Raw genomic sequence first — 27,931 nt, 5'->3', positions numbered from 1 at the left:
CTTGCGACAGGATATGCCTGTTGCCATGGTAACAGCACGAAACTCCTGCCTCACCCCGGTTAGTGAAGATCACTCTCCACAGACAATGGAAGCTGCCAACGACAACTGGTGTGTTTTGGTGTTGGTTTGTTAGTTCCTTCCCCTAGCCTAATGTCTTACAGGTGTTGGATTACAGTCTCATACTACACAATACCACACGGGCTTCGGGTCGCGTACAAGCTGTACTGGCACGTCAAGCCCAACTCCTGCTACTGTGTAGTGAAAGCTACGAATTAGGAGAGCGTTTCACACCAGTAGCGCGAGACAGAAACAACAGGAAGAGGAAACGGAATTGGAAAGGGCACACACTCAGAAGACAAGACGAATCGATCGCAGAGCAGGCGCTAACATGGAACCCGCAAGGCAGGATGAAGAGAGGAAGACCAGAATGACCTGGAGAAAGAAAGAAACACAGAACAGGAGAGGAAGGAGGAAGGGCTGTCATGGCAACAACAAATGGATCGGAGGGCACAAGATTGGAGAGAATAAAGGGTTTCATCGATGGCCTACTGTATGTTCCTCAGGGAATTCAAAGGCTTAAGTAAGTAAGCAAGTGGCAATTTTCTGTGGCCATCCTAATTGTATAACTGGAAATGTCAATACATTTGCTAGTCGTTATATTCACCCAATATGTATATTGCATAATTGTGTTTGCCCATATTTTAGTGTGTGAAGCACTTCTGTATGTCAACTGGTGCATTGACAAAGAGGGAGTGAACAAACCTACTCTTCCTCACCAAGTATAAGCATCTGTAGTTTAGACCAAGAAGACATTCCTTTCAGGTTTCAGTCAGATCTCCACAGAAGGTAGAAGTTGCTTGTAAAAGACTCTCAACACGGCTTCCCAATCTGTCACCAAAAGAGTAATGACTCAAGATTTGGGTTTCTGGAGATCAGATGAACAAAGTATCCACTTCATCATTGTCTTTTAACTAAATTCTATTAAGTTTTAATCATATGTTAGGGATCTGAATTGTTTTAGTTTAGGTATGCTACTAAATATGCTACCATGAATAGTTGTTGACTAAATCGAACCTTCTCTGTGTTCTTTTCAGCGTGAGCCACAACTGGAAATCTCAGCATTCTGATTGGTTCTCTCCCCAAACTGACCCTCCCTAACATTTTCGTCTAGTTTTTATTTGTCGACGAAAATGTCAATAGATTTCATCATAGTTTTTGTCATCACAGATTCATCTTGTGACGAACTAGCCTAAATAAAGGTCGACAAATAATTTGTTTTCGTCGACGAAATTAACACTGCTTCATGCTCTTCATTTCTCTTCATGCTAAACCAGCAGCATCTCAATTATTCCAATACAATTTGTCTAATAGCCTATTAGCAGAACTGTTAATGTTGCAATGATTGTCTGATTGATACCAATAACTTCACAATGACTTTGCACTCCACTGGGCTCTTGTTTTGCACCACACAATCCGGGTGCTTCTAATAGGACTGCATTTGTGAAATTAATGTCATCCACTTAACACTTCCCTGAAGTAATGAATCAGAATTTGCATTATCCTGATTAAAATCAATCACAATTGGATTACACAGGAACAGTGCGCCTTTCCAGACCATTTATAATGCCATTATCACACAAGTCACACCTCTATCTTTGAGCCATGCTGTCCATGGAATACAAACATATCATTAAAACTTTATGGTGCCACCACAGCAAAGCACTGGACATTCCCGCATAGAGCTATAGCAAAAATGGTTCAATGACCACGCCGGAATGGTCGCCTAATCCTGGATGCTGAGTTTCAACATTCTTTCAAAGTGAGACCTGGGTTCGAATCTGAATTTTGTCTTAAACACAAAACCGTGTTGGGATAAAATAAAGAATAGTTGACACAGGCAAGGGCCGATTATTTGTTGCACAATATAAAATAAAAAGCATAGATCTACATTTGAGCTACAGTCAGATTTGACTATCCTGATGGCTGGTTCTATAACCTCCTGAATTGATTATCATGCATTTGGCCCACGTGTGCACACATGCTGCATACGAATTGATAACTGATAGGATTAAAAAATAAAAAAGAAGAAAAAAAGCTACCTAAACATTACATGTCTGGTTTGTTTAGGCACTAACTTAATGAAATTCAGTGGGTGAGTGAGCCTCCTCATAGCTCAAATCTTGCCGCGTTTGCAATGGTAGGCAAATCATCTGGGATTGTCCCGTATTGAAAAATAATGCACTTTCAATACTGAATCAATAGCCTACGAGATGCGAGGATTTCCCCGTAGCCGGTATTGGGCTAGGGAGGCGGGACTAGTAGCCTATAGAAGATCTGTTAAGCGTTTGTGTACCAAATTATTGCTGTGGAATTCAGTAGTCTCTGCATATTGACAGGGACATGTCCCAACGTCCCCCTAAATTCTACGCCCATGGGCACAGGTTTGAGTAACTTGCTGAACAAATATCCTATAGGCTACCTACTACCAACCTGTAGACTCCTCTTGCTTAAATTGCGTTTTAATCTGACCCTGATATCAAGTTTGGACAAAGTCTACATAAGTTGTGTTGAAAACAATGAAGTCTACAAACGTGGGCTCGACCACAATCTCCGCTCTGCCTGCGGGTACTGTAGCACCGTGCGTGACGTCATGCGGCTCGATAAATTGAGAAAGCGCTCAACGAGGACAACTAATTTACTTCCATGTCTCATCCTTGTCCCATCGCCTGCGCGTAGGGGTCGTCAGTGCGACTCGAAAGGAGCTTTGAAAAACTCTTACCTATTAGTCCGGTAGGTGAAAGTCTCTCTCCCGAGAAGAGAGCATCTCTATCTGACCACGGCGCGCGATCAGCACCGGACAGCGACGCTGGACCGAGAGAGAACAAAAGTCACACAGCCTGAACAGCTAGGAGAAGACAATTACACATTGGTGATTGACTGACTCGTTCATCACCATGGAAAACACGTCGGATATTCTGTACCGTAATCAGTTCTTCAACCTGTCCGCGTTCAACAACACCGGGAACTGTCGGAACTTGAGCGACAATAGCACGACGAGCCCCGTGGATGGAAGATGTGAGCAGACAGAGAACCCGCGACCGGACACGACTCCGGTTGTCATCGCGATTGTCATTACCGCTCTCTACTCCATCGTATGTGTTGTGGGCATGGTTGGCAACGTGCTCGTCATGTATGTGATTATCAGGTAAGTTTTCAGAAACCAAACAAACAGGTCCTTGCACGTTGTCCCAATACTTCTCGAAAATTGTATGGCATTGTCAACTCTTCCTACAGGTATTAGACTACATGATATATTCGCTCGGGGCAGTGAGTGGCGTGTTGCAATGGAATCATTCTTTAAATCATTCTGCAGGCTACAGTAACGTTTGGCTACTTTATTTTGAGGCCATTGGAGGTGAAACAGCCCCCTTATAGCCTATCGCCTAAAGGCAAAGCATTTACATCGATTCGTGCGGAAATTACAACATAGCTCCTCGTTTCGCACCTTGCAGTCGGCGCAAAATGTGATGGATTAATGATATTGACCTTTGCATACATTATTTATTCTGTAGTCTGCATCCAAGCCAGTAACACTCGACCACTGTTAATTGCACGCGCCTCAGTTCTACGCAATAAAGTCCCTCTCTGCTTGGAAAGAAACGTTGCATAATGAAACAGTCTGTTTGCACTCTGTAACCTACTGAGCTACACAATTATAGTTTTTTAGATTTAGTTTTCTGTTTTATAATGTGTGTGTGTGTGTGTGTGCGTGTGTGTGTGTGTGTGTGTGTGTGCGTGTGTGTGTGTGTGTGTGTGTGTGTGTGTGTGTGTGTGTGTGTGTGTGTGTGAAAGAGAGAGAGATAGAGATGTGGTCAGGTCACTATAGGGTGTTCTCATTAGCTATGCATGGTGAATGATGTAGCCTATGTGTGTGCTTCCCTCCGGAGTGTTGGAGCGTGTGATCGGGAGCTATAGAGACAGGTAGAAATGTACAGAGAGAAACTATGGCACATACAGAAACAGGGACATAAGGGAATTGAAACACTAGCTACCTCCCTCCAATAACGTGTTGTTCAGATTGCTTTGGTCTCTCTGCTCTGTCCTTCCAACAATTGTATCAAATGAATTAATAATAATAATTATAATAATTATAATTATAATTATAATTATAATAATTATAATAATAACTATATTATACAACACCTTTCATCTGAAAAATGCAGCTCAGGGAAATTACATGCACAGCGTGCTTCACTTAAAATTAAACACAATTAAAGGTGGGGTAGGTAGTTTGACGTCAAAAGACCTCCGATTGGTCATCTTTTTCAAAAGAACCCGCCCCTCCCTCCAAACAAGACTGGTAGGTGTGGCGAGATAGAGAACCTGATTGGTCAATACATTCGGGCGCGATGCATTCTTTGAATCCAAAATACAGAGGCAGCGGTAAACACGGAGATCCAAGTTTATTCTCAGAGCACTTCTGTTACTGATAGCTGAAAGGATATTATGCCAATTTTAGCAAATAAAGCCAAAAGCAAACTACATATCCCACCTTTAAGCACACACCTCTGCCCATGAAACAACAATCCAAACATCTTTATTCATCACACAGTGAAGACACATCACACAGTGGTAGGCGGCAGCGCAGAAACACACCCACACACACACACACACGTAATTACAGGAGTGTCCACAGATTAAACTCCTCTCCTGCTCTTCACCCATCCCGATGTCCTTCCCCCAAGGGCAGCCGGGAGCCAGACAGTAGGCAGCGTGCATGCTGGGCCGTGCCCGGGGACCAACCACGTGCTCCTGTCTGTCTTCATCAGGGACGGACAGTGTTAGCGATCTGTTCGTCTGCATGTTTTTCGTGGTGGGTTCTTTTGGGAGGAATTCCTTGCGAACACGGGGAGAACATGCAAACTGCACAGAAACGCCCGGAGACCCTCTTGCTGTGAGGCAACAGTACTAGGTACTGTGGTACTAGGTACTGTGGTACTAGGTACGATTTGGGGGTTCAGTGTCTTGCTCAAGGACAGTTCTGCACTGTCGGGAGCGAGGATCGAACCGGGGACCTCGCGACCCCCAGCTGGCCGCTCTACCTCCATGAATGCATTTCGGTAATTTGACCTTTCGTCAAGAAAGGTCTGGACATAACGAATGCATCAATACCAAACATGTCCCACTCGCATGCACGTGCACACAGCCAAAACAAAACTTTGAGTGACGTCAGCTCCCCATGTGGGGGCGCTAGAGACAGGGGTTTGGACTGGGGTTGTGCGGTGGGTAGAGCCCCGTTGGCTCTGACCCGAGGGGGGCGCCACAGAGCTGCCCCAACACGGCCGCCCTTTGACCTCCATTCATTTGGACCTCGGCTCGGGAGCCCAAAATTCCCCCCATTCATTGTTAATAGGGGGATTGAAACAGCCATATCTCGACGTGGGAAGGTCACAGAGACACGGGCTTTGGACCAGCAGGCAGGTCTCGACGTAACGAATGCAGCAATATCAAACCTGTCACACCCACATGCACGTGCACACAGCCAAAACGAAACTTTGAGCGAAGGCAGCACCCAGTGTGGGGACGCTAGAGACAGGGTTTTATTATAATAATCGCCATTTATTCGCCACACAGTGTTTGACACATAAAAAAAGTTGTGAATGAATTCAATCAATGACAGTAAGATCACATCTTGCCATCGTGTACAGAATTATATTTCAGCCTGACAGTGTAGCTGTATTGAAGGAGAAAAGACATCACACATCTGAATGATAATTACTACGACCTTGATGGAGACAAGCGTCTCTGCCGATGGAGACAAGCGTCTCTGCCAGTCCGTCTGTCGGTACTGAGGGAACAGGACAGACGTCCATTCAGGACATGGCTAGAGCAGGGCTTCATCAGGGTTACTCTTTAAATATGATTAACGCATAGTTGACTCCCGTTGTCAACTTAAACCCTCTTACCTACCCCCATACAGTACCTACTGACCTACTAGTTCATGCTCTTGCATCTCGGGTTTAGTTTGCAGAGATTTGCATCTGCATAGTGCGTCTGCACAGTGTGAGATCAGATGAGTGACACATGAGTTTGATCTTGCTGCAGTATCTATATGTATTTCATGTATTTTTACAAGGAGATTAGACACAAAGAGAGGGATGCAAGCAAGTGGGGATCATGGAAATGGGAATCAAACCTGTTTCTCCATGTAGGCTTTCATGTGTCATATACAGTACGACCATCATGTACTCTAGTCTATCTGCATGAGCGCCTTCCTCTAGTTTCCTCGACCAGGCCTCTCCACACAGTAGGGTAAGTTTTCTACCCCCCCCCCCCCTATCTCTGCTTAATGTCCAGACCATAAAGACCAGCACACTAATGTCTTGACAACTCTCTCCAATGCAAACAGTCGACAGCAAACACTATCGCCCGCCAAATGATATCTGCACGTTCGTCTGGAAAATCCATTCTAGTTTGAGGGAGCGGAGGGAGCGCTGGGAGTTGAAATAGTGCAACAGTGTTGTCATGGAGACGGTACAGGCGTTCTGCACCCACCTCTCCACCCCCTCTGTTCAGCCAGCGTAGCTCTAGGCTGGAAGAGCCTCCTCGAACGAAACACACAGGAAACGCTTCATTTGACCATGAAAACCGCAGGCAGTCTCCACCTCTTTTGTGATTCTGCTTTTTAGGGAATTAATGGAAATACTGCTGTTGTGTTTGTCAGGTTATCTCGCCAAGAGTGCAAACAGACAGAGAAGATCGATTCTGGCCGACATCCTATCTCTCTATTCACAAATACAATTATGTTGATGAATCTCCTAATTAACCACACATCTAATTCGGTTTTACTGCCATTTATGATATTTGACCACTATGAAAAGAAATTGCTGTAGATGTGTGTGTGTGTGTGTGTGTATATATATATATATATATATGTATATATATATATGTACTGTGTGTGTGTGCATGTGTGAGTCCTATAGACAAGGACAAACATACAGCTGACGAGGTAGCCCTTTCTGAGGTACGTATTGTAATCCTACAAATTACCAACAGAGAACACGGGTGCTTTTTGGTCGAAAAGTAGATATTTGGACCGGTCTTATGAGGACATTGCTACAAAACAAGATAGATGTTCCTGAAAGATACAAAGTAGGTGCATGTCACAAATGAATAACTACCACAGATACTATTCAATTCAACTTTTGGACTCACTTAATAGAGGTATATATCAAACAATAAACAAATCAAGATAAGGGACATATACAGGGAACATAAAACTTCCCTCTAGCGTTTCCATAGAGGCCCTTGCGCCAATGTCTCCACACAATTGATGAGAAGCGAGTACAACTCTTTACAGGGTTGGTTAAAACCACAATAGCATTATTTTCCGACTTGTCTAGACAGCACATACTGTACATTTATCACATAATGTTTGTTAAAAGTGTTTGACACCAATATTAACAAACATCTGGCCAGCGCTGTGAGTTGGTGGGACACGTGCATAGCATCATCATATGCCACTTTAAAGGAGTAGTAAAGGGAAAATCATGTTTAGCCCTGTTTTAAGGTTACTTATGATCATATACAATGGTTCAGATCAAAACGTTGACAAAACTAGCACTTTTGAGAAAGTTGATAATTGCTCTACCAACGTTTAGGTCATACAATGGATGTGGGTGGGCACCGTGAAAAATCATTCAAAAACATGTTAAACTCTCGATTTCAAAGACATGAAGCTCACCGAGGGGGTAATTGGTGTCTGTTGGTGTTCTGACATCAAATTCGCCGCAAAGTATGAATCATGTAGGGTTTTATTGATCATTTTATGAAATCCATTGACTTGACGCGACCGTTGTAGATGTGTAGATCAATCCGCAGAGGGGATTCAGGAAGCGGAACTACTTACGGTAGCTATTGTTATTGTTTATGTTGCTAGGCTACCTAGTTTGCGGAAGTTTAAACACGTATGTGCTGCGACTAAATAGTTCTATGCTAAATATTTAAAAAGCCTTTCCAGATGAACTAGAATCTTACTTTATGGCGAATTATATGTCAGAACGCCAACTAATACCTTGGTGAGTTTCTTGTCTTTGAAATTGAGAGTTTAACATGTTTTTTGAGTGATTTTTCACGGTGCCCACCCACATCCATTGTATGACCAAAACGGTGGTAGAGCAATTATCAGACTTTCTCAAACGTGCTAGTTTTGTCAACTTTTTGATCTGAACCATTGTATATGATCATAAGTAACCTTAAAACAGGGCTAAACATGATTTTTCCCTTTACTACTCCTTTGAGTCTCTGCATAGTGCCTTTTCTGTATCTACTCCATAACTGAGCAATGTATAAAATGTTCTGAACAGTGAGGCTTTGACACTGATGGTGCACATAATAAAAGTAATAGATTTTTAAAATAGATTTTCCACTGTATTGGATTTATACAGTATATGTCAGACTGAATCAGCGCAGTATAAGATGGGATAAGGGGGAACCGGTGAGTCATACCCTCAGTCCGTGTGACTCAGAGAGGGTGAAGTTAATGGACTCTCCGAAATCCTATTGAAACAAAGGTCTATTGTAGAACCCTGGCATTATCCTGTCACACTACGTTGGGCTCAGCGGACTGCTTCGGGAAGACAGGATGGCCTCTGGTGTATCGACTAGCCGTTGGCCAGGTAGCAGGCTCCCTCAGGGCTGGAGGGCATGCTTTGGCCAGTAGGATTGGCCAATAGGAACCACAGGCAGGTGCTCAGGGGGATTTCATTGTCCTGTCCAATATCACAAGGTCGCAGTAATGGGAAGATGAATATTGCTTCTGGCAGGGCTGTCTGTCAGTAGTCGCGTTTCCATTAGGCCTACACCTAGAATTGCGCAAAACCTAAATATCGCAATAAAAAATTGGTAATGGAAACACCTAAATTTTGAAAAAACCTCTCAAATTTCAATAAAACGTTTTTACGCTCTCATGAGGTGGTTTTTCGGAAGTTTCAATATAGAACTATATATCGCAAAAGCGTAATGGAAACACTTTTTTCGAATTTAGGCAGGAGAAGTAGAGGTAGGGGTCACGTGATTTGCTCGCTTCAAAAAATGACGCGATATGCCTCCGGAGCAAGTGGAAGACCCTAAAGCAACGATACTGAGAAACGCGCGCTGTTTAAGAGCAGAGCCGAGGGGAAAGCTAAAATAAAGTTCAAATATTACAACGGTTTGTTTATTTAATACAACGGTTTGTTTACTTCCTGGTTGCGCTTTGCGTGAATTGTGTGGCGTCGCGAGACTAGACTACGAGAATTACGGCTCTTGCGCAAAACACCTTTCAATGGAAACACCTGCAAGTCGCAATTGTACTTTACTTTGTTGAAACTTTAGAAATATCGCTTTTATTTTGCAAAAAAGTGTAATGGAAACGCAGCTACTGTGATGTTCAGCTGCTTGTGTTTTATTGACTTTCCCACTGTGTGTGGAATGTGAAGAGAACTTACATTTGTTGAACCATAATCCGTCTTTGTAGGGCCTTGAGTAAAAATCAATGGGGAGCTTGGTGTGTAGGAGTGTATGTGTATTACAAGTAGGGCACCTCGTCTGTAGTATGATGAGAATAGCAGTACACTCGCTCGCAGCCTGAGAAAGTCAATCAAGGCCAGGCATCTGTACTTGCGTATAGCACATTTCATACACCAGGGAAACTCGGTGTGCTCCATATAAAAACAAGTTCAGAATCAGATTGATGTATTTTGGCCAGGTATGTTTTCACACAGTACGAGGAATTTGCTTTGGACTGTTGGTGAATAACAATGACTGTAATACGGATTTTTGAATGGCATTACCTGTGGTCTGTCTTGCAACACATGGGGTTTGGAAGTCAGTTCATTAGCATGATAAAAAAATGTATACGCCTGACCGGTAACCTTTGTTCATGGCTTTTCCCTCTCTGGTAGCTCTAGACGAGGCTGTGTTCTCTCATTATTAGTCGCTCTATCTTTAGAACCCCTCGCTCAAGCTGTGCGTCAGTCATCCCATACTCCAATTACAATCCACAACACAAACCACCACATCTCTCTTTATTGTGATGATATTATACTTTACCTTGATATCTTGATACATCCCAGAATAAAAATGTCTAGTTTACAGAGACCCAAACTCTCTGGCGGTTTGGGTTTTCCAAATTTTAAGTTTTATACTTGGTCCTTTACCCTTCTTGCGCTCCATACGTGGCTTAACCCTTCTTGCGCTCCATACGTGGCTTAACCCAGATGCAGAAGCAGCCTGGCATCTATTGGAGGAACAGCTGGTTAGTCCTCACAGACTTCAAGATATTATTTATTTGAATATCCCTCTCAAAACTGGTAGATCCACCTATGGTCCTACAATTTCTCATTTTATTACTACATGGAGACTAGTCGAATCACACGCCAACATACATACAACATCCACAACATCATGCCCATCTTCCTTTATTGAACAACTCAGCAATTCGTTTGGGTGGGCAGCCAACTTCTTTTCCACAGTGGAAGAACAGAGGAATTAACACCCTTTCTGACAGTCTCACATAATGAGCTTAGATCTTTTCAGGACCTTAAGTCACATTATGATTTACCAGGTACTTAATTTTTCTTTTATCTACAACTATGTAGCGCATTACGTGCTTATGGGGTTCCCTGGGGAGAAGAGTTAAAGACCCACCCTATCCATCAAATATGTACTTGTAAATCAACTAAAGGGTTGGTATCTACTTTATATATATATATATATTTATTACTAAAACTGCAGAAAAGCCTCTACAAGTCAATAATAGCTGATGTCATGACCTTTCCATTTCTCCTGATACAATTAATTGGAACAAAGTTTGGTTAAATATTTCTTTGTCCTCTCGGAACCCCAATCATCAAATGATACATTATAATTTTGTGCACAGACTTTATTGTACCCCCAGTAAATGATTTAAGATGAAGTTAGTACAAACCCCTAACTGCCAATTATGCTCATTTGAAACTACCGGCACGTTTATTCATATGGTTTGGGATTGTCCTGCTGTCTCTTTATTTTGGAGCACTATCATTGACAAAATGTGTTCCGTTCTAAGTTTATGCATCCCCTGTTCCCCTATTACTGTATTTTATTATTGAATGATTTTTCTACCCTGATCTTATCTAATAAACAACAACGCTGGCTGCTGCTGTGCTTAACAGCAGCTAAGAAAATGCTAGCCATGAGCTGGAGGGCCCTACATACCTGGTCTGACCATCAGTGGGAATCATCTGTGGTGGAACTGGCTAAGATGGAGATATCTGTGGCCCGCATGCATGGCGCAAAAGTACACCCAGATAGAAAGCGGATGTGTAATGATTCTGGGCCATATATGGGCCAGAACTAAGCCACAAGGGCCAGATCTGGCCTGTATATGGCCCAGATCCGCTTGCTATCTGGGCAGAATGTTAATATGGTCCTCCCTTATTGAAGCCATGCATGCGGTTGACTGACCTTCCCTGGTTGTGATATTTGAAACCACATCCGTTGTCTGCATGCATTTGTTTGTTTATATGTACATACAGTATGAGTATTATTTTTTCTTTATCCTTTAACCTTGCTGCCATTACCTATTTGGTGGGCCGGACCTATGGGGTGGTGGGAGGGATCTTTCAGGGTGTGTGTTTGTTATTGTGATTGTCGTTTATTTGTACGTTTTATCTGTTTGTTACGTGTTTTTTTTTAATGTGTTTTTGTTTGTTTGCTATATATTTACAAAACAAATAAAAAAAAAAGATTAAAAAAAAACTTTTTTTTGCAGAGAGGTTTAAAAACGTTATGAAGATAAATACATTTTCAGATGCAAAAAGAAAACGGAAAAAATTTAAGATTTTAAATAAATAATTGTCTTGTTCATTGAAATGAAAGGATACAAGAATGAATAGTCAGAATAATCAGCAGTGAATGAGTGTTCAGATCCTGATGTATAGGGCTTTGTCTACCCTTTATTGAATACATGACACATTACTTGTTGATTCATTCATTGCTTGTTTTTGACCATTGTAGTTTGCTTCTTTCTTTCACGAAACGCCTTCAGTTCACAGAAGATACAGAAGTTCAGTACAGTAGCAGACACATCACTCAGTGTCTAGAGAGGCATTTAATTGCACTCTGATAATTTCTATGGCCCTGCGTCAACAATGCCTGTATTACCCTAACAATGGCATGTTATTCGAGGTTGTGTCTCTTTGACAGAATTCAATTTCCAGTAAACAACGAATTGTTCTTCTCCACAAGGCAGTTGGAAAACATCTTTCAATTAAAAAAAAAAAAGTAGGATAAATGGAGGCGTTCCTGACTAGCTGCTCCTTTCTTCCTCAGCTTTCCATCGGTTCATCACGTAGTACAAATTGATCTGGTACACATGCTAACACAACACTATCCATGGTCAAACTGCCTCGCAAAACATGTACAGTAACGAATGCACTCACCAATAGGAGAAGCTCAAGTACTCAACGCAACATGCTACATGGAAGAGTACAGTAAAGGCAGAGGTCATGTGAGGAATTCTGGTGTTCCTTAGCAACTGTGCTTCATCACCATTAACGGTACAGTAGCTAGGCTGGTCTTCGGGCTTGGCTGGGTTTGACCAGGTTCAGTTGATGTGTTTGGCTGCAGAACACCCTTTCCTAAATAATTTCTCCATTATCAGGGACTTGTGAAGTGCGAACTAAATGTTGTTTATGTAGAAGCATCAAAACGGCGCTGGTTTCTAGGAAGAGAGACATCAGCAGAGAGAGGAGAGAGTGTAATTGCGGCCCAGTAAAATTGATAGTCTTGCACGTCAGCAGCATAACCCCGCTGATGTTGACAGCAGAAGCAGAGCGAGCGAGCGGGCGTTTGCTAGGGCCGGCTGTGGGAGTACATGTTTATGTCTTATGTCATGTTACTGTAACATCTGTACTATTCCACCTGCTGTGTTTATGTTTTCTCATCCTCTCGCCATGTCCTTAAGAGGCCCCTGCTTCGTCGTCCAGACGTCACCTGACCAGCGAGGAGAGCGGACGACTGGTGGGAAGAGATAGATCTGTCCCCCGTACATTCGTGTGTGCCGTTCTATTTCTCTGCCAGCCCGTTTTTTTGGTCTGTCGCCTGCTTATCTGCCTGCCTGTTTGTCTTCCTGCCTGCCTGTTTGCCTTCCTGCCTGCCTGTTTGCCTACCAGAGGAGGGCAGCCAGTCATTGGCCCCCGCCAGGCCCAGTCTGGTAGCAGCTTAGGGGCCTCCTGTCCGGCTGACAGCTGTCTGACACCAGGACTGGATATATATATATATATATATATATATATATATAGATAGATAGATAGATAGATAGATAGACAGACAGACAGACAGACAGACAGACAGACAGACAGACAGACAGACAGACAGACAGTCAGTAGTTGTTCTCCCCTTTCTTTCCTTAAAAGCCCAACTAGGGACTAGAGTTGGAAACTAGCGAAAGCTATAACCTCCGTATGCAGAACATCAGTTGCATTTTGCGATTAAACTATGTAAATTTGCATTGTCCCTACTAGATAAACTTCATACCATACCAAAGTAAGCCAGACCCGTGCAAGCACAACATTAACCAGGGAACCGTGCCAGACAAGGGGGCTTGGGGGGTCTTAACAGCCAGGGGCATGGGGGGCAGAAGACTCATTACGTCTCCTCAAAGATAATTCTCCAGACAGATCACTCTGGAGTATGATTAATCATGTGAGTTCACTGACGTGGCAGACAATATCGCTATTGTATTTTTTTTATGTATTTTTTTTACATCTAGCTGAGTACCTAGTGTAGGACTGGGTTGAGGTACTGATCAGCACTGATAAGATAATGTAAGGACAAGCAATTACAATAATTCCAATGGACCTGTATCTGTACTTGTTACACATGGCAATAAATGTATTCTATTCTATTCTATTCTATTCTATTCTATTCTATTCTATTCTATTCTGTTCTGTTCTGTTCTGTTCTGTTCTGTTCTATTCTATTCTATTCTATTCTATTCTATTCTATTCTATTATATTCTATTCTATTCTATTCTATTCTATCCTATTCTATTCTATTCTATCCTATTCTATTCTATTCTATTCTATTCTATTCTATTCTATTCTATTCTATTCTATTCTATTCTGTTCTGTTCTATTCTAGTTAGGTAAGGGAAAATACACTCAGGGAAGTCCTGCCATGTTCCCCCTGCCTCTGAAATGACTTCTCATCCAGACCCTGGGAGGGTGACATTTAGGAACATGTTCTCCACATCATAAACAACAAGATGAGGCTCCGGGACCGTTTTCCAATTTCTGCTGTCCTGATTATCTGATCTCTGAGGAGACAACAGTAAACCTCCATCTGTCTTGGAGAGAGAGAGGAGACAGAGAAAACAACCCTACGATCATTGGACGACCCGCTCTAGACCCAGATCTAGTCCCAGCTCTAGTCCCAGATCTAGTCCCAGCTCTAGTCCCAGCTCTAGTCCCAGCTCTAGTCCGAGCTCTAGTCCCAGCTCTAGTCCCAGCTCTAGTCCCTCTCCACAGCCATTTTTCTCGACCCAGCTAGTCTCTAGTCCCACTCCCCAGCCCTTAGGAAGTAGGGAATGCGTGACTCCAAAGTAAACTCCAAGGACATCAGTCTCTTGCCAGGTGCACGGGCTAGAAAGTTTCCCCCCAACTCAAGCCCCTCTCCCCAGCCCTACTCCCAGCTCTATTCCCTAGTCCCAGCTCTAATCCCTACTCCCAGCTCTATTCCCTAGTCCCAGCTCTAATCCCTAGTCCCAGCTCTAATCCCTACTCCCAGCTCTATTCCCTAGTCCCAGCTCTAATCCCTACTCCCAGCTCTATTCCCTAGTCCCAGCTCTAATCCCTAGTCCCAGGTCTAATCCCTAGTCCCAGATCTAATCCCTAGCCCCAGGTCTAATCCCTAGCCCCAGCTCTAATCCCTAGTCCCAGGTCTAATCCCTAGTCCCAGATCTAATCCCTAGCCCCAGCTCTAATCCCTAGCCCCAGCTCTAATCTCTAGCCACAGCTCTAATCCCTAGCCCCAGCTCTAATCCCTAGCCCCAGCTCTAATCCCTAGCCCCAGCTCTAATCCCTAGGCCCAGATCTAACCCCTAGCCACAGCTCTTATCCCTAGCACCAGTCTAATCCCCCGCCACAGATCTAGTCCCTAGCCACAGCTCTAATACCCAGCCAAAATTCGAATCCCTAGCCCACACTGTAGCCCCTTTTACCACTCCTGTTTGATGGATGCTAGATTGACTGACAAACAACGGGACCATCTGCAATTTGTGCTGTCCTGATGATCTGATTTATATTAGTTAGAGGAAACAGTGGTCAATTTCACACACATGCACATGCGCAAACACACACACACAAGTTTGTTTTTATAGGATACATGTAAAAATAAAATTAAACCTAACTCTAAACCTAACCTTTGAGACCTTTACAAATGAACGTCCTAAAATGTGTAATATGTATGTTTAAGGCACAGTGGCGGAGTACAGTTACGGGCCATAATTTGACCACACAGGCAGAAATGCTGGAATAACAAGACGTGGTGACTGGTAGGGGTGAGTCTTTGTAGTTGGATGCTATTAGGACGCTATGGCTCAATAAAACAATCTGATATCAGGTGGTTTTAATTAGTTTTGAAAAATGGGAAGAACACCCCCCCCCCCTAACCCATAACCCCCCCCTCCCCCTCTCCCCCCCCAAAAAAAGCTAAAACGTAACCCTAAAATCTTAACCTTACCCTAAAATCTACATTACATTGCATTACATTACAGTCATTTAGCTGAAGCCGGCCTTTGTCCAAAGCGACTTACAATAATTGATTTTAACGTAGGAAAAGCCAATGTACTACTACTTGCCAGAATTCACAAGTGCATCTCCTTTCTAAAACAAGTGACAGAGCATAATCTAGTGCTGAAAGCAAAGTGAAAAAAAAGCAAATAAAATATACAATACTGTATGTGCCTAAGAGAGAAGATCGTAGTAGTAGTTATTGAAGAGATGAGTTTTGAGCCTCTGGCGAAAGATGGGCAGTGACTCTCTTGTCCTGACGTCAGTGGGCAGTTCATTCCACCACTGCGAGGCCCGGACAGAGAACAGACGAACCTAACCGTAAACATAACCTTTGACCCCTTACCCTAACCATAATCATAATTTGAATTTTAAGCCCTAAACCCTAACGGAAAAGTAACCCTAATCTTGTGTGGACCATCAAAATGTCCCCATGAGTGATGGTGTTTATTGTTTCACTGTTCTTGTGGGATTATTTTGTCCCCACCACTCACCAAACCCCCCCCCCCCCCCACACACAAACATTATGCAGACAGTGTTCCCTAAACCATGAGACAGAGACAGATATCTGTGTATATTTGCAGCTCATGTTTTTACAATACAAGTCACATACTCCATCTTCTGTGAACACTTGGTACAAATACTGGAGGATCCACCAAACCTTCAGCCAAATGGATGACAGATGGCTCTCCTGATAGAAGATCATTTCACAGTTGTTTAGACTTACCCCCCTAGCCAACTGCAATGTCTAAATCAATGTCTTCATCTTTATTACCTTACCAATCATTCATATTGTCTCCGTGGTATCTTAGTGAAAGGAGAAGTATACCAATAAGTGAAAGGTTGCTGGTTCGAATCCCTAGATGGGCGGTTTGTGCTTAACCTTAACCTAAGCTCATTAATAGCAGTCCTCTTGTGTTCAGCTGGACGTCAGAGCTACTTCTGGATTTCTTCCAAGCCTTCTCTGCTTGGTTCTCTGCAAACCGTCAGTGCTCTGTGTTGCCATGGTGAGACACGGACTTGACGCGCTCAAACCTCTCCTTTATTGAATGGTATTGAATCGGAGGCTTCATAATGCCATGCCAAGTTCCGATATGTATGTTTACTGGTCAAGTCCCAACAAGCATCTGATGTGAAGGCGACAAGATCAGAGACTTCACATCATGTATGCCCATTCACAGTCCCTGCTTGGGGGTTCCAGCATGTCTCTGCCTCCCAATATGAAGATTTCTACATTGAAATAGTCGCTAGAACGGTCAGTAACGAGACTACTGCTTTGGATTGGTTCAAAACCGACACCCAAAGACTTTGGAGTGGTTCTGCAATACAGTTTTTGTCTTGGATTGGTTCTGTAATGCGTTTTTTTTTTTTTACTCTCAAATTGTTTCCACCCAATTTAAGCGACGAAACCCTCAGTCTCTACAGTACTTGAGCGAGTTTAGAGACTGACTCGTGAGTCTAAGGAAAATATAGCTGGCTACACATCCTGTGTGTGTGTGTGTGTGTGGGGGGGGGGGGGGGGGCAACTCTTTACTGTGCTGCATGTATGATTATAATTAGGATGAATCTACATACATGCTTGCTGTTATCACAACGATGTAGATGCATCATACTGTATAAATCCTCTTCCCACATCGCTCTTCTGTGGCGTTTCTGATGAGAGAGCAGACTGATCAGCACGGCTTCTCTCTCATGACTCAGAGAGCCATATTTCAGTTTTATCGCTCTTTTAAGCTGAAGAAAGAGTTAAGAGAATCCTTGGCTATGTCTAAGCCTCAGGTAGACTAATGGGGGGAGAGAGAAGGTCTGAATTAAACATCTCCTAAATGTCTCCTAGAAAAGACAATTCTGGACAGATGGATGCTCACCGATATTGAATGGTCATCTGGGTGGTTTGTGGGGCGTTAATTATGGACAGTTAAGATGGTGATGGGTAAATATCCGTTGGATAATAGTGTTGCAGCTGCTGCTTGAATACTAAAGTTTGTATTCAAATGGCCGATCACACAGTTCACCCTATCTGAATGTAATATGCCACTCTTTATTTGAGAGCATTAACATGGGAATGAGCTTTTATAGCCACAAGGTTCGGCTATTAGTTTTTGGTTGACCCTGGGCCACTGAAAGCAATTGTGATACGAAAGTCAAATTGCTTTATTTGTAGACGTGGTTTTAAAATCCAGCTTAACAAAATGTACAGTCACGGATGCAGCCTATCGCATCAAAAGCAACAAAACAAAATTGCAACACTGACATTCCCTGCCCAGGGTATGTGTTTGTGTAGTGAAAGATAAGAAGACTTATTGACAATAATGTTTTTATAGATAGGGCTGCCAAGGCCTGAGAGACAGCATACTAATGAAGTTGGGACCAATGAAGAATCTCGTTAGCGCAGTTAAAGAATGGCAAGTATCGTTCCTCCCCGTCATCGGGCCATCAGACCTCAGAAAGATCTCTTCCAGGAATCTGCTTGCTCTGATATGATTATATAAGAGAAATATGACAGCTAGATGGAACACAGGCAGGAATGGCTGTTTCACAAGCTCTCAGTATAATGTAGGGGCCAATAAGATTTAATTAAAACATGGCCATCCTCGTAAGAGGATTTAGATTCCGAGTAAACAAACTAAAGCTAAATTACATTGGTGTTAAAACGGTTGACAGCCACTGTAACAACATATGAGACTTTGGACTACTACACAGTACCACGTCCAACTATACAATAGCACAGAGAACCGACTTAGTCTCTCTCTCTGTATCTCTCTCTCTCTCTCTCTCTCTTTCTCTCTCTCTCTCTCTCTCTCTCTCTCTCTAAGTTTTCAGTAGGCAGAGAGTCAGGGCTCTGTTGACAGTGTGCAGGTCAGGATTAGATTTGCAGTCACTAATATGGTAGCTGTCTCTATGAAATCCATCCTCCACAAATCGATACTCTTACCTGTAATCCTCCTGGAAAGGATTTCATAGTTACATTAGCACCATTGTGATTATATTAGGCATAGCACCGCCCCCACGGTACCTACTCTACTGTAGCACCTGTGGGATGTTGTATGTGTATGCTGTGACTAGGTAGGGGGAGGAGGTTGTGCACATGGTTGGAATTTGTTATAACCCATGCACAAGATATCTGGGTTATATCCCACCTGACCACAGATCATATTCCGTTACCTATTTTTTTAATTAGTAAAAAATCTATTGTTATATAGCACGTTTTACAGAAAAGAATCACGAAGTTCTTTGTATTGAAATTAAAAATGGCAATAAAACCAGGCAATTAAAGACGAAATTACAGCTGCAACAGATAAAAAAAAACAGTACAGAGAAACATAACCATGCATAAAAAGATGGATAAAAGTACCAAACACAATAAAAAGAATGGTGCAATAGTTTGAAAAGAAAGATATTGCAGCGATCACTCACTGATGTTTGGACAGCACAGTGTCATCAGAGTAAAACCACTATGGGTTTGACAGATCATTTATAATCTTCCCTTAATTGGAGCCGGTTGCTCAGGCTAAAACACTGTGACACTGTGCTGTCAAAACGCCAGTGAGTGATCTGTCCACCGAATAAAGGTTTTCTTAAAAGTGATTTGTGAGCTCTGGTACTCTCTGATGCTGCTGGTCTTTAGCTGACCACAGGTCTTCACCTCTATAAGAAGGTTTTAGTGCGTAAACTCTCACTAACATTGAATAATCATCTCCATTTCAGCCTTGAACACCACAGATCGTAACTTGGCAATATTTCAACAGTATATCAAACAAGGACGCAGATTTGTCAAAAAGGACATTCAATTTTATAGTAGGTTTAACACAACTTTTAGTGGCCCAATACACTTCTTGACATTTGGGATTGTGTTCGGAAGCAATTATGAGAGCTTCTGTCGTATCTGAGTTTAACTGCAGAAAGTTGTCATTCATACAGTTTTCGATGGCATCCAAGCATTCATTGATAATACTCAACTTGTTGCTCTCTTCAGGTTTAAAACAACAATACAAATGGATATCATCCACATGGGGCGGCTGTAGCTCAGTTGGTAGAGCGGGTCGTTCAATGATCGAAGGGTCAGTGGTTCGAATCCCAGCTCCGACTGTCCACATGTCGAAGTGTCCTTGAGCAAGACACCTAAACCCAAATTGCTCACAATGAGCATGGCAGCTACTGCCATTGGTGTGTGAGTGTGTGTGTGCGAATGGGTGAATGAGAGGCCATTGTAAAGCGCTTTGAGTGCCGCTAAGGTGGAAAAGCGCTATATAAGTGCAGTCCATTTACATAAAAATTTAAGTAGTGCAGGATTTGAACCCAAAGGGGGTTGTACGCGTCCGAGAGTGGACAGCCTTATTGCCGTCACTACGGTATTAGTGGTGTGTATGTGCTATCTCTCCAGGTACACCAAGATGAAGACGGCCACCAACATCTACATCTTCAACCTGGCGTTGGCGGACGCTCTGGCCACCAGCACTCTACCCTTCCAGAGCGTCAACTTCCTGATGGGCACCTGGCCGTTCGGTGACGTCCTCTGCAAGATCATCCTCTCCATCGACTACTACAACATGTTCACCAGCATCTTCACCCTGACCACCATGAGCATCGACCGCTACATCGCCGTGTGCCACCCCGTCAAGGCGCTGGACTTCCGCACGCCGCGCAACGCCAAGATCGTCAACGTGTGCAACTGGATCCTGTCCTCCGCTATCGGGCTGCCCGTCATGTTAATGGCCACCACCACTGTCATCTCCCCTGGAAAGTACAGCTGTATGCATACACACACACACACACACACACACACACACACACACACACGCGCGCACACACACAAATTACATTACATTAGTCATTTAGCAGACACTTACAGTATATGTAGAGCCACTTACAATAATTGCATTTAACATAGGAAGTGGGTGTACTACTACTCGCCAGAACCCACAAGTGCATCTCCTTTATAAACACGTGACTAAGAATAATTTAGTGCTAAAGCAAAAGTGCATAAGTAGCAAAATGCGAATAGAATAGGTGATTAATAGGCAGAATCCTGGGAGTAAGACATCAGTGGGCAGTTCATTCCACCACTGCGGAGCCAAGACAGCTGTAACCGTGTCGATTGACCACAGGGACCACGGATTGATGGGGCAATTGCCCCGGGGTAGCAGAGCGTAGTGGCTGGGACAGGGTGAAGGGTTTGACCATGGCCTGGAGGGAACTGCTCATTACACTGCCCTGTAGGCTAGTACCAGAGTTTTAAACTGGATGCGAGCCGCTACAGGGAGCCAGTGTAGAGAACGGAGAAGGGAAGTTGCGTGAGAGAACTTGGGGTGATTCAACACCCAGCAAGCGGCGGCTTTTCTTGACAAGCTCCAGAGGTTTAATGGCAAGGAGGGAGTTGCAGTAGTCCAGGCGGGAGATGACAACAAAACAACACTATAACCTACCCTGGAGAGTACAGCTGTACATACACACATGCAAGCGCACACCGTCAGACCTCAGGGGGTAGTAGAAGCCTTCCTATGGCTCTGGTTATCAGTCAATCAACTCAAACAAGCTGACAAGGTTATAATAGTTTTGCTTTTTTCATTAGTTTTTATTTTTATATCGTTTTAACTTTGTTTTCAATTTCAGTTTAGTTTTGAATAGTTTTAAAGCAGGTTTGCTAGTTTCGTTTCGTTTTTATTTTTTGAAAATGCTTAGTTTTAGTTTAGTTTTTATTAGTTTCAGTATTAGTTTTAGTTTTTTATTCTTCTGTGTTAGCCTTGTGAGACCATCCTGATCTCGTGAGCTCACGTTGTTTCACTCCATGTGAAACAAACCATCTGGACCACGTCAGGTTACTCCTGCACAGGGGCATAGTTAAAGAACATGGAGGATAGATTTCATATCCACCCAAAATACTAGGCTTATGTATGAAATGAAAAAGACAAAAACTAAGGACATTTTCTCAATAATTTTTGTTTATTTTAGTTAGTTTTTTAAACACACAATACAGTTTTAGTAAGTTATTGTTTTTCTGTAAAGTCTAGTTTTTATTTTTATTTCAGTTAACTAAAATGTTTTTTCACACCTAGTTTTCGTTTTTTAGTTAGTTTTCGTTAACTATAATAACCTTGTAAGCTGATGGAGGTATCACTATGCTACAGCACAGAACTGGGGCTTGAGGGGGGATTGAGATCAATACAGCCCTGATGCCACTCAACCAACCCGCTGGTTTCAGTAACCTGGCATTCTAAGGCCATCTACAGTATAGTGGTGTGTCCACACAGACATAACTGCAAGGCTACTGCACTCAGAGGTGTGTGATTGCTGCTCCCTGATTGCACATAAGTCCAGCTTTCACACATCAGGCTCGCAGTGCTCGGATGGATAATGTGTTAAGTCCAGCCAAGCAGCCGGGACACTGACAAGCTTCATGCGTTACGGCGGTAAAAAATATATATATATAAAGACCGTCCGTACAATTGTTGCGTCGTGATTCCCGGTGAGTCAGTTTAGTTTTTAAAACGATAGTGAAAAGTATTTTAAAAGTGATTGTTCACAGTCAGATGGACAGTTAATGGTGCTGGCCTGATGTTTCATAGACGCTGGCTTCAAGGCTTAGTTGAAAACATAGCGGGCTGGTTTTCCTGACAAGACCTGTCCTTGACAGAAACAGAATTGATATGAAGTATGAAGTACATCACAATGTGTGAAAATGAAATGCTGAGAAGTTATTGATTTTGGAACTGTCATAATCATTCAAGTGTGTGTGTGTGTTTGTGCGTGAGTGCATTGGTAAATGAATGTGTGTGCCTGTGTGTGTGTGTGTGTGTGTGTGTGTGTGTGTGCGTGTGTGTGTGTGTGTGTGTGTGTGTGTGTGTGTGTGTGTGTATGTGCCGTCTCTAATCCGCCCCACAGCGACAGGCTTCGTGGACTGCACCCTGATCTTCCCCGAGCCATCCTGGTACTGGGACACCCTGCTGAAGATCTGCGTCTTCATCTTCGCCTTCATCATGCCCGTGCTCATCATCACCGTCTGCTACGGCCTCATGATCCTGCGTTTGAAGAGCGTCCGCATGCTCTCCGGCTCCAAGGAGAAGGACCGCAACCTCCGGAGGATCACCCGCATGGTCCTGGTGGTGGTGGCCGTCTTCATCGTCTGCTGGACGCCCATCCACATCTTCGTCATCATCCAGGCACTGTTCACCATCCCCAACTCCCTGCTGCAGTCCGTCACCTGGCACTTCTGCATCGCGCTGGGCTACACCAACAGCAGCCTCAACCCCGTCCTCTACGCCTTCCTGGACGAGAACTTCAAGAGGTGCTTCAGGGAGTTCTGCATCCCCTCGCCGTCCACGCTGGAGCTGAGGAACTCGTCGCGCGTCCGCCACCCCCAGGGGGAGGGGCCGCAGTCCAGCGGGCACGCGGCGGAGCGGACCAATCGGCAGGTATGACTAGCCATGGACGCGCTCTCGCGGGGATCGCGCCACGACCGGCCCAACGAAGACCTGAACTCTGAGGTCACGCAGATCACCACGGGTCTCTGACACACACACGCGCACACACACATACACTAAGAGAGAAGTCAATGTGGTCTTCTGACTCTCTCTCTCTCTCTCTTTCTTTCACACACACACACACACACACACTCACGTCAGCACAGTCTTTTGACTCACACACATTCATGTACACACAGATGCACACATGCACAAGCTTGCACACGCACGCACACACACACACACAGAGAGAAAGGTCACCACGACGCTACCATGACTCATACAGCATGGCAAAAGCATGCCTGTCATACAGCTGAGCACAGCCTAGCCTGTTTCACTCTGTACAGCTAACCTCGATATTCTTCTTGCGCATCTCAAAAAAGCACACACAGCAAGATTTGAAAATAACGTCTCATTACACACTACAGGATCTTATCGTGCCCGAGGGAGCAACGAACCACTGGTCTCGCCGTCTCACTTGTAATAATCTTAAATATCAAACTTGTTTGATATTATCGGGGCTGCCCTGATGGGTCTGCAAGCCGATCGGGAGATATAAGATTGGATCTGTAAACCCCTCACCTTACAAGATAATCTGGATCGATCATCAGCCCCGACCAACGTTCCAGACCAGATTTCTCCTCCGATTGTTCGGGAGGGGTGAATCAGGGATAAATCAGCCCAAAAATCCTGTAGTCTGAGCCCGGCATTAGGTTGTAAGCTCAGTAGCTCAGTTGGTAGAGGGGGTCGTTCAATGATCGAAGGGTCAGTGGTTCAAATCCCAGCTCCGACTGTCCACATGTCGAAGTCTCCTTCAGCAAGACACCTAACCCCAAATTGCTCCCAATGAGCAGGTTAGCACCTTGCATGGCAGCTGCCGCCATTGGTGTGTGAAAGCATGTGTGAATGGGTGAATGAGAGGCCATTGTGTGTGAATGGGTGAATGAGAGGCCATTGTGTGTGAATGGGTGAATGAGAGGCAATTGTAAAGCGTTTTGAGTGCCGCTAAGATGGAAAAGCGCTATACAGTATAAGTGCAGTCCATTTACCATTTAGAGGGCTTGGCCACACTGCCTTCTTTCTTGATGGGACTGACACTGAATTATATGTTTGCTAGCAACTATCGGCTTTTCCTGCAAGGCTTTCAAATACTGAACCATGGGGTTAAATGCACCATTGAAGCAGCAAGGACAGCTCTTGCATGTACAGTTCAAGCAGCCTGGCAGACTACAATAAAGTAAGATGATCTCGCTGTAGTCACTGCTTCCGCTGTCACCGTACAAGACTGCTAGCATGACATAATGTTATTATGCTGTGTAGTTTATCACGTTTAGCTGTCGTGTATTGTGTGTTGTCCAGTATTTGCCAGTTGCCTTGTGAAATATACTCCAGAATGGTTTTATATTCATATATAACACAACTTAAGATCCTTCTGTTTTTTGTCCGATCTTGTATTCAGCTACAGTGTTTACAGTATAGTGTTGTTTCTAATTAAGGCAAATCTAATGAGTCACCAGTGACTGTGCTTATTGACAATGATGCTACGTGTGCTGCGCCCACTTCCCAGACCAGTTAACCTGCCCCAAAACGTGCCACGCTTCAGGAGGATAATGCCGCCTCATCAAAGTGTCTGACCCACTTCAAAGAATAATGAAGTGGAACTATTGAAGAGCCTTCATTAAAGAGCTTACAGGTCCACATGCATTGAGTCAGTCCCCCCTTCCCACAATTAGAGACGTGGGACTGTCCACGTGGCACGCCCTGGACAGGCGGGATACACAGTGGGTTAATACAGACTAATATCTTTCCGCGTCGGTCCTTTTATCGCTACTACATGTAGATGCAGAAGGCCGTCTGGCTTTGTTTGCCTTAGATAACGCTTCTGTCATGCATGAGTCACTCGCTTTTGCTAATATAATGCAGCACATCGCTGTGCAAAGTGTCCTTTTGTGCTATTGTGGTTTTATTTCCGTGTCCACTTCAATCTGTCACGGACTGCTATGAGAAAGTATTCTCAAAAGTCTTAAAATGGTGGATGTTTTTTTTGTGTTCCTGATGGTGATCATGCACAGCTTTATGGGACGTGAACACGTTTATTGATATACTTGTCATTTATGATATCTAGAGGTTGTTTTTGACAGTACTGTAGATGCAGTACACATGGTCGTCTCCTCATTTATATAATGTATATAGATTCTGAATTCTGGTGTGATATTAATGTGCTTTTTCATACCTACAGTAAATAAACTATTGGCTATCAAGCTGTGTTTTTTTTCTTAACACACACACATCACATATCTGTATCTTGAAAATACAGAACATCTTGTGTCTAGTTCACTCAGAACAATTGCTAAGCAGCTACTGTATATGGACATTTGCAGAGTCGTTTATTTAATTTTACTTGCAGTCCCCTAAAGAGCCCTTTGTGATCTCATCTCACATTAAGGATATTAAAGTCTGTTCCCATCATAATCAATTTAAAAACAGCTCATCTTCAAGCCACTTCTAAATGTCAGGGCACATTTTCACCTCTCATCTCAGCCTCTTATGAACAGTATCTGTCAAAAACTGTCACACCATGCAGTGATCAATCAATCAATCAATCAAAGCTTTACTTGTATAGCGCATTTTATACCCAGAGGCAACACAATGCGCTTTACAGAGAACAAGGGAGGTGGGTATACGACCCACCCCTACATATTCCAGAGAGAAGCAAAAAAACAGTAATCAGATAAGTGAGCTGTAAAAATTCTTCCCTGACCCCTCTCAACAAGGCGATCAAGCAAGCTGCATAGTGATGTAATATGGGCTTAATGGTTTGCATTCAGCTTCTGAATGACGGTGAGTTAAGCTGTAAGAGAACTCCTACCCACCAACCCTCAGCTTCCCGCACTCCAACCCTCTCTCCCAGACCGCCAGCCTCAACCCCGACTCCAGCCTCAACCCTCTCTCCCAGACCGCCAGCCTCAACCCCGACTCCAACCTCAACCCTGACTCCAGACCTCCAGCCTCAACCCTGACTCCAACCTCAACCCTGACTCCAGCCCTTCAGTCTCAACCCTGACTCCAACCTCAACCCTCTCTCCCAGACCGCCAGCCTCAACCCCGACTCCAGCCTCAACCCTCTCTCCCAGACCGCCAGCCTCAACCCCGACTCCAACCTCAACCTTGACTCCAGACCTCCAGCCTCAACCCTGACTCCAGACCTCCAGCCTCAACCCTGACTCCAACCTCAACCCTCTCTCCCAGACCGCCAGCCTCAACCCCAACTCCAGCCTCAACCCTGACTCCAGACCTCCAGCCTCAACCCTGACTCCAACCTCAACCCTGACTCCAGCCCTTCAGTCTCAACCCTGACTCCAACCTCAACCCTCTCTCCCAGACCGCCAGCCTCAACCCCGACTCCAACCTCAACCCTGACTCCAGACCGCCAGCCTCAACCCTGACTCCAACCTCAACCCTGACTCCAGCCCTTCAGTCTCAACCCTGACTCCAACCTCAACCCTCTCTCCCAGACCGCCAGCCTCAACCCCGACTCCAGCCTCAACCCTCTCTCCCAGACCGCCAGCCTCAACCCCGACTCCAACCTCAACCCTCTCTCCCAGACCGCCAGCCTCAACCCCGACTCCAACCTCAACCCTGACTCCAGACCTCCAGCCTCAACCCTGACTCCAACCTCAACCCTCTCTCCCAGACCTCCAGCCTCAACCCTGACTCTAGACCTCCAGCCTCAACCCTGACTCCAACCTCAACCCTGACTCCAGCCCTTCAGTCTCAACCCTGACTCCAGCCACACCCTGACTCCAGACCTCCAGCCTCAACCCTGACTCCAGCCTCAACCCTGACTCCAGCACTTCAGTCTCAACCCTGACTCCAGCACTTCAGTCTCAACCCTGACTCCAGCCCTCCAGCCTCAACCCTGACTCCAGACCTCAACCCTGACTCCAGCCTCAACCCTGACTCCAGCCCTCCAGCCTCAACCCTGACTCCAGCCCTCCAGCCTCAACCCTGACTCCAGCCCTTCAGCCTCAACCCTGACTCCAGCCTCAACCCTGACTCCAGCCCTTCAGCCTCAACCCTGACTCCAGCCCTCCAGCTCCGAGTCACACCCGATCTACCAGCCACGCCCCCTGCTTCAGCCATGAGCCATCGTAGCAGCTGGATTATTACAGGCTCTTTATGACCCACCAGGGGACCTCTGCCACCTGAAGAGGGGTCAAAATGTAATTGTGTAATACTCCATAATAACAGCCCTAGTATATGATGGTTCTGCCTCCCCCTCTCCATTCCTATACAGCTCCCCTGTGCCCTGTATGTTGCTCTGGTGTAGCCATGGGGAAATTAACTACGGGTTTTAGTTGGGTTGTGTTTTTATTCAAAGTACAATACAACACATCAGGAGCCTCACAATACTGTTATGCATACTTTCAAGTTTATGACATTCCCTTGTTTTTATTCTGGAATTTACCTGTTATGAAGCCTTTTACTGGTAGGTTATGAATCCTGTTTTGTGTAACTAATATAAAAAAATTAGTAAAGAAACAAATTAGAGGTCCTCCATGAAATCACACCTACATCTACTGTTGTGTTAGCCTGCTTTTGATATGGTTTCATGGATCAGATGTGTCTATACTCTATACTGTAGTATGTTCTTAT

At 44.3% G+C, this 27,931-nt stretch overlaps 1 protein-coding gene across 1 annotated transcript; it reads left to right on the top strand.

Annotated features, from left to right (window-relative positions):
• Positions 1-3,107: 3,107 nt before the first annotated feature.
• Positions 3,108-23,233, top strand: oprm1 (opioid receptor, mu 1; the record flags this gene model as incomplete). The annotated part of the gene is made up of 3 exons (XM_084456979.1): positions 3,108-3,205; positions 20,200-20,567; positions 22,698-23,233. Exons 1-3 carry the CDS (start codon positions 3,168-3,170, stop codon positions 23,231-23,233), a joined length of 942 nt encoding a protein of 313 aa, XP_084313105.1. The 5' UTR covers positions 3,108-3,167.
• Positions 23,234-27,931: the final 4,698 nt, after the last annotated feature.

This window comes from Borostomias antarcticus (assembly GCF_949987555.1).
Source record: "Borostomias antarcticus genome assembly, chromosome: 2".
Classification (NCBI taxonomy): Eukaryota; Metazoa; Chordata; class Actinopteri; order Stomiiformes; family Stomiidae; genus Borostomias; species Borostomias antarcticus.
This window is presented reverse-complemented; position numbering and strand designations above follow the sequence as displayed.